The sequence below is a fragment of the Artemia franciscana genome, chromosome 20, assembly GCF_032884065.1.
Source record: "Artemia franciscana chromosome 20, ASM3288406v1, whole genome shotgun sequence".
Lineage (NCBI taxonomy): Eukaryota > Metazoa > Arthropoda > Branchiopoda > Anostraca > Artemiidae > Artemia > Artemia franciscana.
In genome coordinates, this window is record NC_088882.1 from 1,988,611 (window position 1) to 2,003,961 (window position 15,351).

The following is a 15,351-nucleotide window of genomic DNA, read 5'->3' on the forward strand; positions in this document are numbered from 1 at the left end:
ACATAAAATTAAGCAATTCTATTAAACACATATAATATGGAATTTGAGAGACTAATACAATTTCCGGGACAGAACGTTTGGGTTTAGTATTGCGTTTTCCAATTGCTATTTCTTGTAGTTGCATCAGGGTCAAATTCCTTTTCCGTCACTAGTATGTATCAATTTTTTGAATAGTTTTAGGGAAAATAATTTTGGGCAATTGATTTCGATTAATTTTGCAATTGATTTCGTTTTTTGATTTTTTTTCTACTTTTTTTCATTTTTTGTTTTTGATTGTTTAATTGATTTTTGCTGTTGATTTTCATTTTGCAATTGATTTATTTCATGCAGAGGCAGCCTTCGGAAGTTGGTAAGAAGTTTGCTATCGAGTTCCTAATTAGGAACTTCCGTTAAAACTGACAGAATTATCAAAAAAGAAGTTTGAAGAAGTTGGATCAAAAAAGAAGTAAAAAATTAGAAGTTTGCTGTAAAATATCTTACCTAATTAGCTGTAATTAGCTAATAATTAGCTTTAATTAGCTAATAATTAGCAAATTACCTAATTTGCTGTAAATATCTTACCATGCACTAGAGCCGAAATCCTGATAAATTTTCTTAGCAAATTACTTCTTAAATATAATTTGCCGGTGTTTGAGTTTTTGATACCTTTTTTTTTGTTCCAATTGTCCGAGTCAGATTCTTTCTCTGTCATGAGTATGTACCAATTGTTTGAACTATTTTTAATTTTTTTTTGCAATGGACCACATCTCGATTTAAGCACTGGGACAGCCTTTAGAACTTTGTGCTACAATTTTTAATCGAGTTTATAGTAAAGAATATCCAATGAGAATTACTAAATTATATAAAGAAAATCGATTTCTATATAAAATATTATGCCATTAGTGGAATCTATGTCCTCAAAAGATAGGGCGACCTTCCGACAAACTTTCTTTAGCAAATTACACTTTTAATATAATTTTGCTGTTTTTTTGAATTTAGCAATAAGTCTTGCTGTTGTTATTTTTATGTAATGTAATTGTCCGAGAATTATCTTCTTTTCGAATGAAAATAGGTAGAATTTTCATCGGGGGGTAGAATTCCCTGTGGGGTGATTTTCTGTAGGGGGTAATTTTTCATGGGGAAATTTTCCGTGGAGGGAAGTTTTCTCAGTGGAAAATTTTCCGGGTGAAATTTTCCTTAAATTCCCTTTTTTATATCTCAGCAACTTGTGGCGAGTAATCTAGTACTGTGTAATGCAGAAATACTAACGGGAAAGGCTTCTATATAGACTGCACCCAAAGTCTCTATTAAAAGTCTCTATATAAAACTGTCTTTATAGTTAAAAAAATTGAGGTTTTATAAAAAATTAAGAAATTAAAATAAGTTTTTGAAGTCCACATAGTTAAGTCTTTAAAAATCAGGTCTTTAAGAGCTTAGTCTTACAAAATTGGGTGTTTAAAAATTAAGAAATTAGAATAAAAATTAGTATTCTCTACATAAAACTGAAGACTGAATTAAAACTGAATTCAAATTTTCTAATATTTTAATTTTATAAAATTATATTAAACTGCATTTGTGTTCCTTAGAATGGTTTTAATTTTAACGTCTTAATATTCGTTTTAGATTTCAATGAGTGTGAAAATCTACCCAAACCGTGTGGCTCAAATGCCATATGCGAGAATCATTCTCCTGGATACAACTGTATATGCCCAGTCGGTTTTGAAGGACTACCCAACCCGAATGTTGCATGTGAACAGGTATGTGGATATTCTTGCGTGATAATTAGGCTGTTGAGTGGCTAGAAATGGCAAAGCTATAAATCATGACTTAGCAAAGTAGTCAGAAATACCAAAAAGAATCTACGGTCAATAATTTTGCTGCTTGGTTGCTACCCTTCTCTGGATACGAGTGCCCTTACAGTGGCAGTGTTAATCAAATAATTAAAGTTGAGTCTTGAAAAATAATAATTAATTATATTTAGATTTTCAAAAATTAAGCCTTTAAAAATCATTGAGTAATCAAAAATTCTCTATATAAAACTTAAGATTTCTTTTTGGTGTTTAGACAATTAAACTTAAGATAATCAATTAAAATTAGGTTAATTATAAAATAAGCAATTGAAATTATGTAATTAAAACTAAGTCTTCAAAAATCAAACTTTAAATATTAATTAATAAAAATTCTCTGTATAAAACTATATTGGTGTTGACTATATTTGGTTTTGAAAAAAAGGGAAAAAAATTGTCGAAATGAGTATAGGAAATTCAGCCACTTTGTATTATAGATAAAATTGCTCTTTCAGTGGCATCAATAAATGACGATCACATTTCATTAAATGACGTCAGTGGCACCAGTAAATGACCTGATTTCATTTCAATAAATGGCGTCAGTAAATGACGTGGTCGTATTTCAGACAAGGGTAGAAACAGGTTTCAGACAACAAGTAATATTTGTACATCAAAAGTATCAATACTTTTCAAGAGTATCGATTCATTGACTGCATATCTTTATTGTATTATCATGCACCAAAATCTGTAGTTTGGAGTAGTTGCTAACGTACTTGTCAAGTATTGCTGAATTAAAAAACAGTTTAATTTGTTAAAAAAGTTGGTAGTGAAAATTATGCCGCTGTAGTGGAAGAGTTAAGTCGTGTTCGAGCTAGTCGGACGAAATCGACATAGTGTCGATATTTTGCTCTTAAGTGTTTGATCAGTGCCTTAAATGTCGACGTGAATAGCATATTGAGGACGTTTTTTGGGGTTTTAATTTCAAATAATTATACTTTAATATTATTTAATAAAAAATTAATCTACGGCCCGCTTCTATTGTTGTAATTTATTAATTCTAATGCTCCTTGCCATTTGAGGGATTGCCGACTCTTGGAAATCACGTACACCAGTTGACGCTTGCCAAGCGTGATGAAAGTTTGCCAGGCGTGGTGGAACTGTGCCAAACGTTGGGGGGATTTCGCGACGTGTGGTGGATCTCTGCCGAGCGTGGGGTAACTATGAGACACACTTTTCGCTCCGAGATGTACACCAAGTGTTGGAAAGCGGGCGACCTCTTGTTACCATTCTTGAACACTAACAAACGATTATATTTATAAAGAAAGTAATTTTTTTGTTATTATTATTAATTGCCTTTAGGATTATCTTCTATAAAAAAAAAACTGAAAAAAAAGAAAAAGAAAGAAAAAAGGAAAAAAAACTAAAAAGAATAAATAAAAATTCTTTTTCTTTTTTTTAGTGTTTTCTTTTTTTCTTTTTTTTAGTTTTCCTTATTTTTAGTTTTTTTTAAATTGTTTTTAAAGTTTCTTCTTTTCTTTTATTTTTCTTCTATTTTAGCTGTTTTCTCTGTTTTAGTTTTTTAGTTTTTCTTTTATATTTTCTTTTTTCTTTTTAGTTTTTTAGTTTTTTTCCTTTTTTATTTTTTTATTTTTTTTTCTTTTTTTTCAGTTTTTTTTTTATAGAAGATAGTTTTAATTCTTTTTAGTTTTTTTTTAAGTTAGTTTTTTTTTATATATTGACGTCATACTTAGTGACAGACAGACGGACGGACAACCGGACAGTACATATATATATATACATATAACTATGTATATATACATATAACTATTGAATGTAATAACTATGTACAAGCTAATCAAGTATGTTTTGCCAAAAGAATTTGGTGCTAAGGCTTTCTTAGTCACGCAATGACGGATCTTGCATATGATATTGCGTGAGTCCGGGAAATATAATGTTTCCAATTTGGCTTTCTTTTTGCGATCAGAAAGGCGTAAATTTTTACCATGTTTAGCAAAAAAAAAGAAATTTAATTATTTTTTTTAGTATCAGTGATTATTTATCGCATGTTTTATTCTGCTTATTCTGTGAGCCTCCTAAAACCATCTTTTTGCGAGCCCTTGATTCTATTTCCTAATTTTTTTAAATTCAACATCATGGAATTCAAGGTTGTAATTAAAGGGTGGAAGAGAGTTGCCTGCTATTGTGTGAGTAATTTTGCGAGTGAATGGTGTGAGGACACCTCACAAGTGCATTGTGTGAGGTCATCTTGAAACTACCAAGGAAGGCTATTCTGCAAAGCGAAAAAAAGAGACAGGCCAGCGCTATCTCAAGGCAATACGCTCCAGGGGCACCAATTTGTTTTCGTGGAGGACAATGGCTTTTGTGGTCTGAGCTTTGACTCATTTATTAGAGGCAGTTCCTTAGTAATAATAAAAGAGGGCAATTTCTTTTTATCTTTCTTCCCTCCATAGCATAGACAAGTGCTAGCAAAATGTTTTTCAAAAATTATTAATTTTTTTCAAAAAATTCAATTTTTTTTCAAAAATTAGCACTGCTACGCCTCTGAGATGCAAAACTGTAAGGTTACATACTCTACTGTCCGTGAATAGGGTGATATCTAGGGGGATTTACCTAGTTTCATTCCCCACCCACAAAAAGTATCATAATCATAAACTGTAATGTAATCACCGGAAAGTCAATGCTCCTACGTAAGCTCAAAACACGCTGCACTACTCCACACTCTTCTCCTTTATAGATGCAAAACATGGTTGGAAATCCTGCAGAATGAAAATATACCAGATATTTGACCAGACTTATCTGGGAAGTATTCTCAGGATACATTTGCGTATTGCTAGCTCCAATGAGGACTTACACTGATTGTGAAATATTCAGAGAGACATTGTGATCACTTTATAGGTTGATGGTTTGAAAAGGTTTATTGTATAGGTTTTATTACCTTTCAAAGTATAGTTGAAAGATCGCTGTAAGAAAGAAAAAGAAAGAAAAAAGGAAAAAAAAAACTAAAAAGAATAAATAAAAATTCTTTTTCTTTTTTTTAGTGTTTTCTTTTTTTCTTTTTTTTAGTTTTCCTTATTTTTAGTTTTAAAAATAAGTTAGTTTTATATATTATATTTTTATAATATATAAAAATATATATTGACTATTTTTGTTGCATTTTGTAAAGTAATTTTGTACCCCAGCCCCTCCAAACAAAAACATATCCCCCCTCTCTGTGCCATAATTCTGAGTACAACCTTGTCTATGACTAACACTAATTTTTTTCTGAAAAATAGTGTTGGAGGAAAAAACAGTTCTTTGCAAAGTACTCCTCACGTTTGCATCTACCAGATATTCTTTAAGCGCGCGTGGAGGAGTGCACGGAGATTGAATCTGTGCCAGAAGTTTTCTGTGAAGAAGCTAGTAATTCTAAATACTGTATCTTGGGAGCGTGCGCAGATTTTTTTTTTGGAGGAGGTGGAGGGTAATAGTAACAAAAATAGATTTAATTTAATAAATTGAAAAAAATGGCCATGATATTCGTCAAAATTTGCGATATGAATGAATGAATGAACTTTATTACCCGAAAAAGTATAAAAAAACACAAAGTACGGAATATTATAAATAAACAAAAACAAAACGATAAACAGCGAGAAAAAAAATATCAAGGGGAAGGAGCGATTGCCAAGTACTGAGCCCTCTTCCTTTGTACGTCCCTGCTGTATTTGCTATGCCTTCCTTCAAGCATATGCTGCTGAGTAATAATTTACATACTCCATCGTTTATAATAAGAATTTAATATCTAACCTTCTGCTGTCTAGGTAAAAACCGCAAATGTGCTGTAGCCTTAATTTAGGGAACTGAATTGTGTTCAACTAAATTTGTACTGTAAAACATAAATTAAAATACGATTAAAGTAATTATTTCGATAAACCTTATTTGACAATGGGCCAAAAGACTTTCATACAAAACAAACAGAAACATTAGTTTAATATCTCAATAGGAAAAAGAATTACAAAAAAGAATTACATTCGCAAAAAAGACACAAAAAAGAAACAGTCGTTCAGTATTGAGGTATAAAAAGGTCTTTAATTATTCTAAATATTAATAAGTATTAACTATTAAGAAAGATTATCGATACGCAAGATGGAAAGGAAAAAGTAAAAAGTTAAAGAAAAAAGTAGTTACAATGATTAATACAGAAAGAAACAGTAAAAAAGAGATTGAAAACTAAATAGCTTTTATAAATTTTCAAATATATTTTTACTTAATTCGCAGCGCTAAAGTTATAATTGAAAACTTGTAGTGTGTAATTTTTTTTTTTAGGTGGATGTCGGTACGCTTTGTAAATCAAATTTTGACTGTATAAGCAACGCTGTCTGTGTTGAAGGTCAGTGTTTCTGTTCTGACGGATTTGAAGCCAGAGGAGCTACCTGTGTCGATGTCGATGAGTGTGCACTAAACCCCTGCGGTGATTTTGCTCAGTGCAGAAATATACCTGGGAAATTTGAATGTGAATGTGATCAAGGGTATTTTGGCAATCCGCCATTTACGAAATGTAAAGGTAAGACCCTATAACTTACAAGCATGATTGGGGAATATCCTTAGAAAGCTCTGATATTTTGAAGAAGGAGAGTAATTAAGAGATCCTTTGAATGTAATAGAGCTAAATATATCACCAATTCGAAATAATTGCGATAATCAAGTTGAGGTGACATTCTTGGAAAAGTCAAACAATAAATGTAATTAGTCATAATTGAAATACTGTAAAAATGTCACAATCAAATAAAATTATGGCTTTTAATACTGAAAAGTTTAGTTGTAGCCTCTACATAGGTATCCTCAAAGGTTTTTGTGAATAGGGAGAAGGGTAGAGTCTGCTAAAATTATTTGAGATTGTGTGCTAGGTATAGCATTTTTTTTTGCCAGAAAAACGTTATAAGGATTAAAATGCGACAAGATTTTTATACTTTTTGTGGATTTTTAGTCTTTTAAGGAGACTGCCTCCCTTTAATGACGTCCTTGATCTAATAAATACATAACAGCGAATCAGAATTTTTGTATTTTTACCTAATACTTTCAGCTAATGAGCTAGGAATTTTTTCCTGTGTGGGGATTGGCAACAATTAGTGAATTGGCGATTTTTCTTTGCCAAAAAGAACGTTATGTTCTCCCAAATGTTACAAGATTATTTATTATCCTTTGCTCTTGGGTTTTAAGAGCGAAGGGGGGGGGGGCTGCGCCAAGCTGTGAAGACTCTTTATGCTTCATTGGCAGATTTTGGCTACTGGAATTGTTTCTTAAGCTGAACTTATACGAATTTCTTAACTTTTTTGTTTAGTATTATTTCTTTTTTTTTCTTGCCTTAAGTTACTGGTATTTTTTGTAGCTAGCTAGTCTGCATGTCAAATAATATAATAGCCCTCCTCCTGCAAAACATCCTTTACTCCTCAATTAACTCCTTAATTACACTGTGTACATTTAAATTCTTAATCTATTCTCATGAGATATATCTTCACCTTATACTTCACCTAGCTGTACGGTGTTGTCTATACAGCGTGAAAATAGGTCAAGAGAGTCAAGTACCAAAAAGTGGATTTTTAGGCGACAATGATTTAATTCTTGCTGGGGAAGAGAGGCCTGTGTGTAAGTATAAGTGTAAACATGATAGACTAGTCTTCTTCCACGTTTTACTCTTCTTTCTAATTTTTCCCTTTTTGGGTACATTAAAAGGTCTCAAGTAGGCAGATACCAAGGAGCAGCTAGCTTAGTTAATTATTAAAAACCTGAACTGCTGAAATTTGGCTTGAAAACAAGTTTTCCTATTAAGGAACGTAAAAGAGAATTGATTCAAAGACATATTGGACATTTTTTTTAGATTTTATTCTTTGGGAAAACCTTTTTGATCCCCTTCCAAAGGTCTCTTCGATTTTCCTTCTTTCGGGTTTGGACAACTTCTTAGAAATATTTATTAAACCAAAACATTAAATAGCTGCCAGCCTAATTAATTATTAAAAACCTCAACTGTTGCAATTTGACTTGAAAACAGGTTTTCCTATTGAGGAACGTAAAAGACAACTGATTCGAAAAAATCTGGAAAAGTGAGTTTTTATCAGATTTTTCTGAGTAAGACAGCTGTTTGCAATGGAGATATTGCAGGAAAAAAGTTTTTTTTTTAAGTTTATAAGCTTAGATGGCTGCCTCAATTCAATTATAGAAGCTAATGACCAAGCTTTTGAGGAGGGATCAGATAATCCGGGGAGAACCCAAATCCTATAATAAGTTTGTTTTATGCGTAAACAGTGGGATGTTTCTAAACTGTAATATCTTATCGTAAAATTTTTACTGAGGGGTGCTGCAGTTGGCAGGGATCCTTTTGGATTTTTCTTGAAAAGTACTCAGGAATGTATTTTGGGGGTCGACCTCTCAGAGGATACAATTGGGAACAAATACACAAAAAATTGCAAAAACGATATATAAAAGTCTAGAAACGTAAACTACTCGGGGGGGGGGGGGGGGGTCGGATACGAAGGGTCCTCGCTCTCTGACAGGAGAGTGGAATACATTCCACTCAGGAATGTATTCTAGGGGTCGAAGTTTCAGGGGATACAACTGGGAAGAAAAGCGCAAAAAACTTGGCAAATATGCTATATAAAAATAGAAATTATAAAAAAAGTAAACATCTAGTTTTTTTCTTTGGAGGGGGAGGGGTACCAGCGGGACGGGTCCCAACTTTCTACTCACATGTCTGAACTCTTTGGGCGTGCTCGATATTCTCCTGGGATGGATCTCCCCAATTCACTGACTGTCGAAGAGAGGCAGTTTTATTTCGGTGATTTATTCACTTTCATATTGATACCTAGTGGGGATGAAAATTCACTCCCAAGATTTAACGTATCAAAGCCCTACCCCCCCCCCCCTCTGCCAGAAAAAATCAAAACATGTCTTGTAAAAAATTACTGTTTCAAAGAAGTGGGAGTTTGGAGTCAGGAGAAAAGAAGCAGGAAGGCAGTACATGTTTTCAGGATGAAGCAAATAGCAAAAGAAAACCTAATGGTTTCTCAGATTCCACCAATCAATCCAACGTGCTTTTAAGCTATGAGTTCAATATTAAATTAGAAAGTTAAAAAATATTTAAAAATCTGAATATAAGCTTGAATAAAGACCTGACTAACTCTGAACTACAAAAGAAAACGGAAAAAATACTTATACTACTTTGACCATTTGAAAACACATTTTTGACCAAGATTGAACAATTTATAAGCTACGCCTGTGTTAAGTTGGGTAAGGGATTGAGGATTGCTGTATTATTAATATTTATAATATGTTTTATAAATGTATTGATTTGTATTTGTTTTTATATATGATATTATTTATATTATTTGTAATTATAATACATTTGTAAGATACGCCTCTTTAAGTTGGGTTAGGGGTTGAGCAGGAACAACTTTGTTTATTTTTGGTCTGCATTCTTTGATTTTTTCCTCCATATTAATCCACCTGTGTAGCTGGATAAAGGGTAAGGGAGCTACATCCCACTAGGATAGGTTAAGAGCATAATTGTACACAGTGTAAATAGGTAGGCGGGCATCCTAAAAATCTCGTTCTGAAACATCCCCAGAGAAATTTAGGTCTGAATAGAAATTTTTGGTATGGTCCCCCTATCCTTCCTTTCAATAGTCGGTATCCTACTTAACTAATTACCAAAAAATAGGAAGAATAATTTGGAAGAACAGTAAGATAAGTCTGCAAACCAAGATTAGAATATCGGAAAGATACGGTGATGACAGTGGTCAAATATAGCTCTGAAGCATGGGTGCTCCGAAAAGTGGATGAAGATTTACTAGATGTTTTCCAGAGAAATTGCTTACGGATTGTTCTGGGGACCCGACTGACTGATCGTATTTCAAACAGTAGGTTGTACGAAAAGTATGGTTCGATCCCGCTTTCTAGGGCTATAATGAAGGAAAGGTTGGGATGGTTAGGACACGTTCTGCGGATGATGGATGATAGATTGTTGAAGATTGTCCTTTTCGGCCAACCGTCTAGGGCTAAACGGAAAGCAGGTCGTCCTTGTCTAGGGTGGGAGGATGTCATAAATAAAGATTTAAAGGAAATGTAAACTTCCTGGGAGGGTGTAAAGAGGGAGGGTCTGAATAGATGGGGATGGAGGAGAAGCATGCATAGCTATGCATAGCTGTGCTGAACTCAGGTGGATTGGTGCTGCGGTGAGTTGTTAGTAGTAGTAATAGTAATTACCAAAGACCCCTTTGAAAGTTCTCATTCTCTGGGAAATTCATGTATGGAAAGAAAGCGTATTACTTTGGAAAGGGAGAGTGGTCTTTAGCTGTTTCTGGAGCACTAAGATAGCAAAGCTAATAATTGTCTGCTGCATTTTTATCAGTTCTTTTTATTAATTTTCCGTTATGCTATAATCCAATTTACTTATTTATTCTGAATATTTTATTGAGTTCAACCTCTTAATTTTATTTTATTTCAGAGCCTTGTGAAGGTGTTAAATGTGGTGAGCATGCGCAGTGCGAATTTGATGGTAAGGAGGCTTACTGTGACTGTGATGCTGGCTGGACAATGGACCCTGAATCCAAGCAGTGTGTTGGTAAGTTGCCAAGTGTTTTTGTGTTTTCTTGTCATCAGTGTTTTCGTGTCAACCTATTTCTGGTATTCCAATGGCTATGTATGCTCAGAAACAATGTAACTTCAGAAGGACCTTCCTGCGGGTCTTTGATAAGTTCTGTCTGGGTTGCATTCTTTTTTAGTTAGTTTTTAATATTACTTAAACCTTTTTTTAGTTAATATCACATAAGTTAAAAAACTTATGGCACCAAATCTTAAGAAGGTGCAGCTCCCCTTTGAAGGCTTATCTGTCTTTGGTAATCAATTAAATGTAAATATTCGTATTTTTGCAGACGAACAGTGTTGTCAAAGTTAAATGATTAGTTAGGCTTAATTATTTTTGTCGTCTATTGTGGCAACACTGACAAAAAACAAAAAGTAATGCTGCCTTAAAAACCCAATTATTTTGAAGCAATATAAAAATTCTCACAACATCGTAATTTTCTGGTATGAATAGATCTAAGAAGGGCCCAGGGGACAGACAATGGTTTTATTTTGATGTCTTTGGTGCTTTAATATTTATCCTTCTGTTGATGCCACTAGCGGTTTTAGGCCTCCAAATCTGGGAGGGGGTAATGTATCCAATAGGAGTGGAAAAACGTAATGTAAAAGTCTTTTAATGTCATATGTCGGAAAAACTGGGGGGAGGTGCCCCCTCCTCCCTAGGCCTAGAACCACCGCTGGCTGATCCTTAGGTAGGCTATTATAGCTACAGATTCCAACTTGCGCTTTTTACATGGCTACTATTATTGATTCTGTATTACACTAACTTCGAAGAAAGTCACGAAGCTCTAGGGCGGGCCACAAACCCCTTGAGCGACATCCCCATGCCATTTGGTTAGGATTTAGACCGCAGGTTGTTTAAATAAAAAAAAAATTAATAATAACATTAATAAATAAACAATAAAATAAATAATAAATAAAATATATTAAATAATTAAATAAAATAAAATTACTTATTTAAAATGAAATAGAATAAGAACGAGAAGAAAAAAAATGATATGAAAATTTTCGGTAGCGAAGTTTTTAATTAATTGTCGTCACGGAAGCCATGAAAATTTTAACCGCCCATGCATACTAATTAGCGGAAGATCTGTTTTTGTAAGAAATTCCTATCGCAAAGAATTAGTACCTTACCGTCAAATAAAACAGACTATAAAACAAAATAAAGGAAACATCAATTTGTTGTGGTTAATATCAAAGTTTTTAGTTAAGGTTTCTAAAAAAGGAGCTTTCATTTTCTGTAGCCATCTGAGGTTGATAGCTATTTCCGTGTAGTGGTGAGAAAACATTAAAATCTAGATAAAATATGTATTTGTTTTTAATCCCCCGACATCCTAATTTTCCCAGTATCCCGATGCTTCCCGATTAAATTCCCAATATTCCCGATTAGAATTAACAAATAAAAATCTGTTTTATTCTTAGCCCCTACCCCAGAAAGTTCTGCTTACGTTTCTGGATGAGAAATAGGGTGGGGGGGCTAATAAGAATAAAGAAAACACTGAAAAATTTAATGTGGTACCAACTTTTACTCTTAAGATTTCTGAAAAAGGGATAGTCATTCATCTACACTCGTCTCAAATTTTGACTGTATCTGTCTCACTGTTTGTATCTCTGTTTTAACTATTTCTGTTTCTGTGACTTTGTAGATGCTATTCAATCAAGTAGTCCTATTTACTCCTTCAACAAGTGTCTATGTGTGCTAGTTGTAATCATTGTGTGAGTCCTTTTCTAAAAATCACATTTTCCTTGTCTAAAGGGTGGAGCATCCTACCTAGCTCAGGATGAAGTTATAAAAGTAGACTAAACAGAGAAACTATTTAGAAACTATTTCTTTCTGCGAAAAATATTGATAAAATCTTGATTTTGTCCTGGCTCTGCTTAAAGCTGTAAATAATAAATTTAATAACAATAACTCGTTTTTAAATGGAATAAAAAGCGGAAAATATTTTCTTTCTTTCTATAGAGTCTATGAAAATAAGTGAAAACGATAGGTGCAAAATGGATTGGGCTTTACATAGCATAGATATCAAATAGATTCAAGATATAAATTCATAAATGAAAAAAAGTCGACGAGTCGGGGAAAGCAAGTTAAAAAGGTCAAGTTATGTAAAGCTATGCAAGAGAGGGAATTTTGACATTGCTTTATTGCACTGTCATCGGAAGCGCATATACTAGTAAAACTTGGAAGTTTATAATTAAATATATAAGTTTAAAGATATAATTTAAATATATAATTCAACAGTTTAATATATATATAATATAGTTTAAATATATAATATATAAAGAAGGAAGTTTAAATATATAATTCAACATTTGACAGTCAAAAAATGCCTCACAAATTTAACAAATCTATGCGACATAATTACAAACAAGTCGGTGAGTCGGGGAAAAAAAGCTAAAAAGATCAAGTTATGGAAAGCCCAATCCCTTTTGCGCCCCTTGTTTTCACTTATATTCATAGATTCTTGTGAATTTTTTTTCAACTTTTTACTCCATTTTGAAAGCGAGTTTTGTTTATTTTTTAATATTCATTATTTTCAACTTTTTAGTCTTCTCCTAGGACTAAAAAGTCTTCTGTCTTTTCTAAGACAAAAATTTGTCTTATATAAGATTTGAATCTAAGCTGTCACAATCACAGGCAAGTTTTCTTACCACTGCGCTATCAACTCTTGTATTGGAGTGTCTGTTTTATATCTTTTGCTTTGCCCAATCACTCGTTTATGGTGTTTCAATACATGTTAGGGGGAGTATGCAAGAGAGGGAATTTTGATATTGCTTTATTGCACTGTTATCTGAAGCGCATATACTAATAAAATTTGGAAGTAATTCAACATTTGAGAGTCGAAAAATACCTCACAAATTTAACAAATCTATGCGACATAGGTACAAACAACTACTTATAAAATACGAGTTAATTGAAGAAAAAACGAGTCAAAATAGATCGGATTGAGTAGGTCTTGAAAGAGTGTAGAAACTTTCTAAGAACTGTTACAAAAATAAGAACTCTTGCCCTGTCTAGTAGTAAGCCGATTCTTCCCTGTCTGAGATGAGGTTATAAAAATAGGCCAAATGAAGGATTTCTTGAGGGATCGTCAAATAAGAAGCTACAAACGGGGTGAAATAGAGAGGTGTTTTCAGAATTGTTTTCATTCCCCTTCCCACCGAAATAAACCTTACAGTTTCAACTACTACGTTCCGAAAGCAGTACGATCCTGCCTAGATACGGATGAAATAGAGCCTAAGCGTTTTTTTTTCGAAGTGCTCTTACTTTTTATAGATAAAATTTACCTAAATTTTACCTAAATTCTTTACCTAAAGTTTACCTAAATTATAAACATAGACCTAAATATTAGAGGATTTTGGGAAGCAGCCGAATAGGAAGCCTGGTCTCGATGTTTTCTCGGGAGGGAGGCGAGAAGACCAAAAACCCGGAAAGAATCAGTTTTAAGATTCGCATTTAATTTAATTCTTTAATTTAATTAATTATTTATTAATTAATAATTAATTATTAATAATATAATTATTAATTAATTATAATTAATTATTTATATTTTTTATTAATTAATTAATTAATTATTAATTAATTAATTATTAATTAATTATTATATATTATATAAAATTATTATTAATTAATTATAATTAATAATAATATAAATTAATTATTAATAATATAATTTAATTAATTATTAATTTAATTAATTATTTAATTCTTATAGATTCGCATTAGAATAATTGCACGAAAAACCTTTTTCTTTGCATTAAGGTTGGTTTAATTGACAGTCATCTGAAACGAAATCAAAGGGGTCGCATACTATGTCATTGCTTATGTGGAGGAATGCCGCTTAATGTTATAGGATGAATCTAGTCATGTTGACCTATGATACACCGTTTACATCCCCGTGGGTGGAACAGTTTTTGTGAAACCGTTTAGTGGTATTGACTTTGAAAAACCTTGTGGCTGATCTTGAGGCTATGCTCTTTCTCACAATTATGAGAAGATGTTACTTTTTCATGCTTTGTAATTTAGTTATTTTGCCCCGAAGTACTGTTTATAGAAACCCAATTTCGATTGTCTCGAGTGTGATCTTAAAATAATTACAGTTTAATCTTGTTATTTCAGTGCACGCTTTGCTATGCTTGAATGAGAATTGAAGCAAAAATAATTAAATATAGATTAAAATGTAAGATGACATGAAATGTCAATGACATGAAAAAAAAAAGATTAAAAATTCTCCCTTCGAAAGAATAAGCCTGTGTATTGCGTTATACTTGTGTACCGAAGGGGTTTTGAGAACCGTTTTCTAAAATCTGTACAAATGGCCCCAAGTAAAATTTAAACATTAGAGCTTATTAATGCGATGTTTTGTGGTTTCGATTCTTCTTTAAGGAATTCCTTTATCCGCTCACCTTTTTCAAAGACTGTGAGCTATGAGCACTTTCGTTTCATACTATAACTTTTAACTTTTTATTATATTATGAATAGAATACAGTTTATTATAATTCAAATACCACATATCGGTTTCAACAGAGTCATAAGAATTATCAGAATTAAAAAAATAATAATAAATGAATAACCAGGAGGTAGGGTGAGATGGCGAGATTGTGAGTGAGTGAGGAAAAAATAAAAAGGGAGAGAGAGAGAAAGGAAGAAACAAAACGAGACGGAGAGAGAGAAAAATAGACCTTAACTCACTTTAAAATTCAGACCACGTTAATTTATTTTTAGACGTCGACGAGTGCGAAATATCCAAGGGCATCTATGGTAACTGTGGAGCAAACAGCGCATGCACGAACACACCTGGTAGTTTCAAGTGTCAATGCCTTGAAGGCTACACCGGAGATGCGAGATTTCAATGTCTTGGTAAGTAATATATATATATATATATATATATATATATATATATATATATATATATATATATATATATATATATATATATATATATATATA

General features: G+C 32.5%; 1 protein-coding gene across 6 annotated transcripts in view; it reads left to right on the forward strand.

The window, feature by feature from the left end:
• Positions 1-15,351, forward strand: part of LOC136040265 (uncharacterized) — a 293,795-nt gene that overhangs the window by 71,039 nt on the left and 207,405 nt on the right. For all 6 annotated transcript variants that reach the window (XM_065724489.1, XM_065724490.1, XM_065724492.1 and 3 more), the window contains 4 exons: positions 1,603-1,736; positions 6,090-6,327; positions 10,264-10,380; positions 15,127-15,261. In XM_065724489.1, the coding sequence (XP_065580561.1) occupies positions 1,603-1,736; positions 6,090-6,327; positions 10,264-10,380; positions 15,127-15,261 (624 nt within the window). The remainder of the gene's footprint in view (positions 1-1,602; positions 1,737-6,089; positions 6,328-10,263; positions 10,381-15,126; positions 15,262-15,351) is intronic.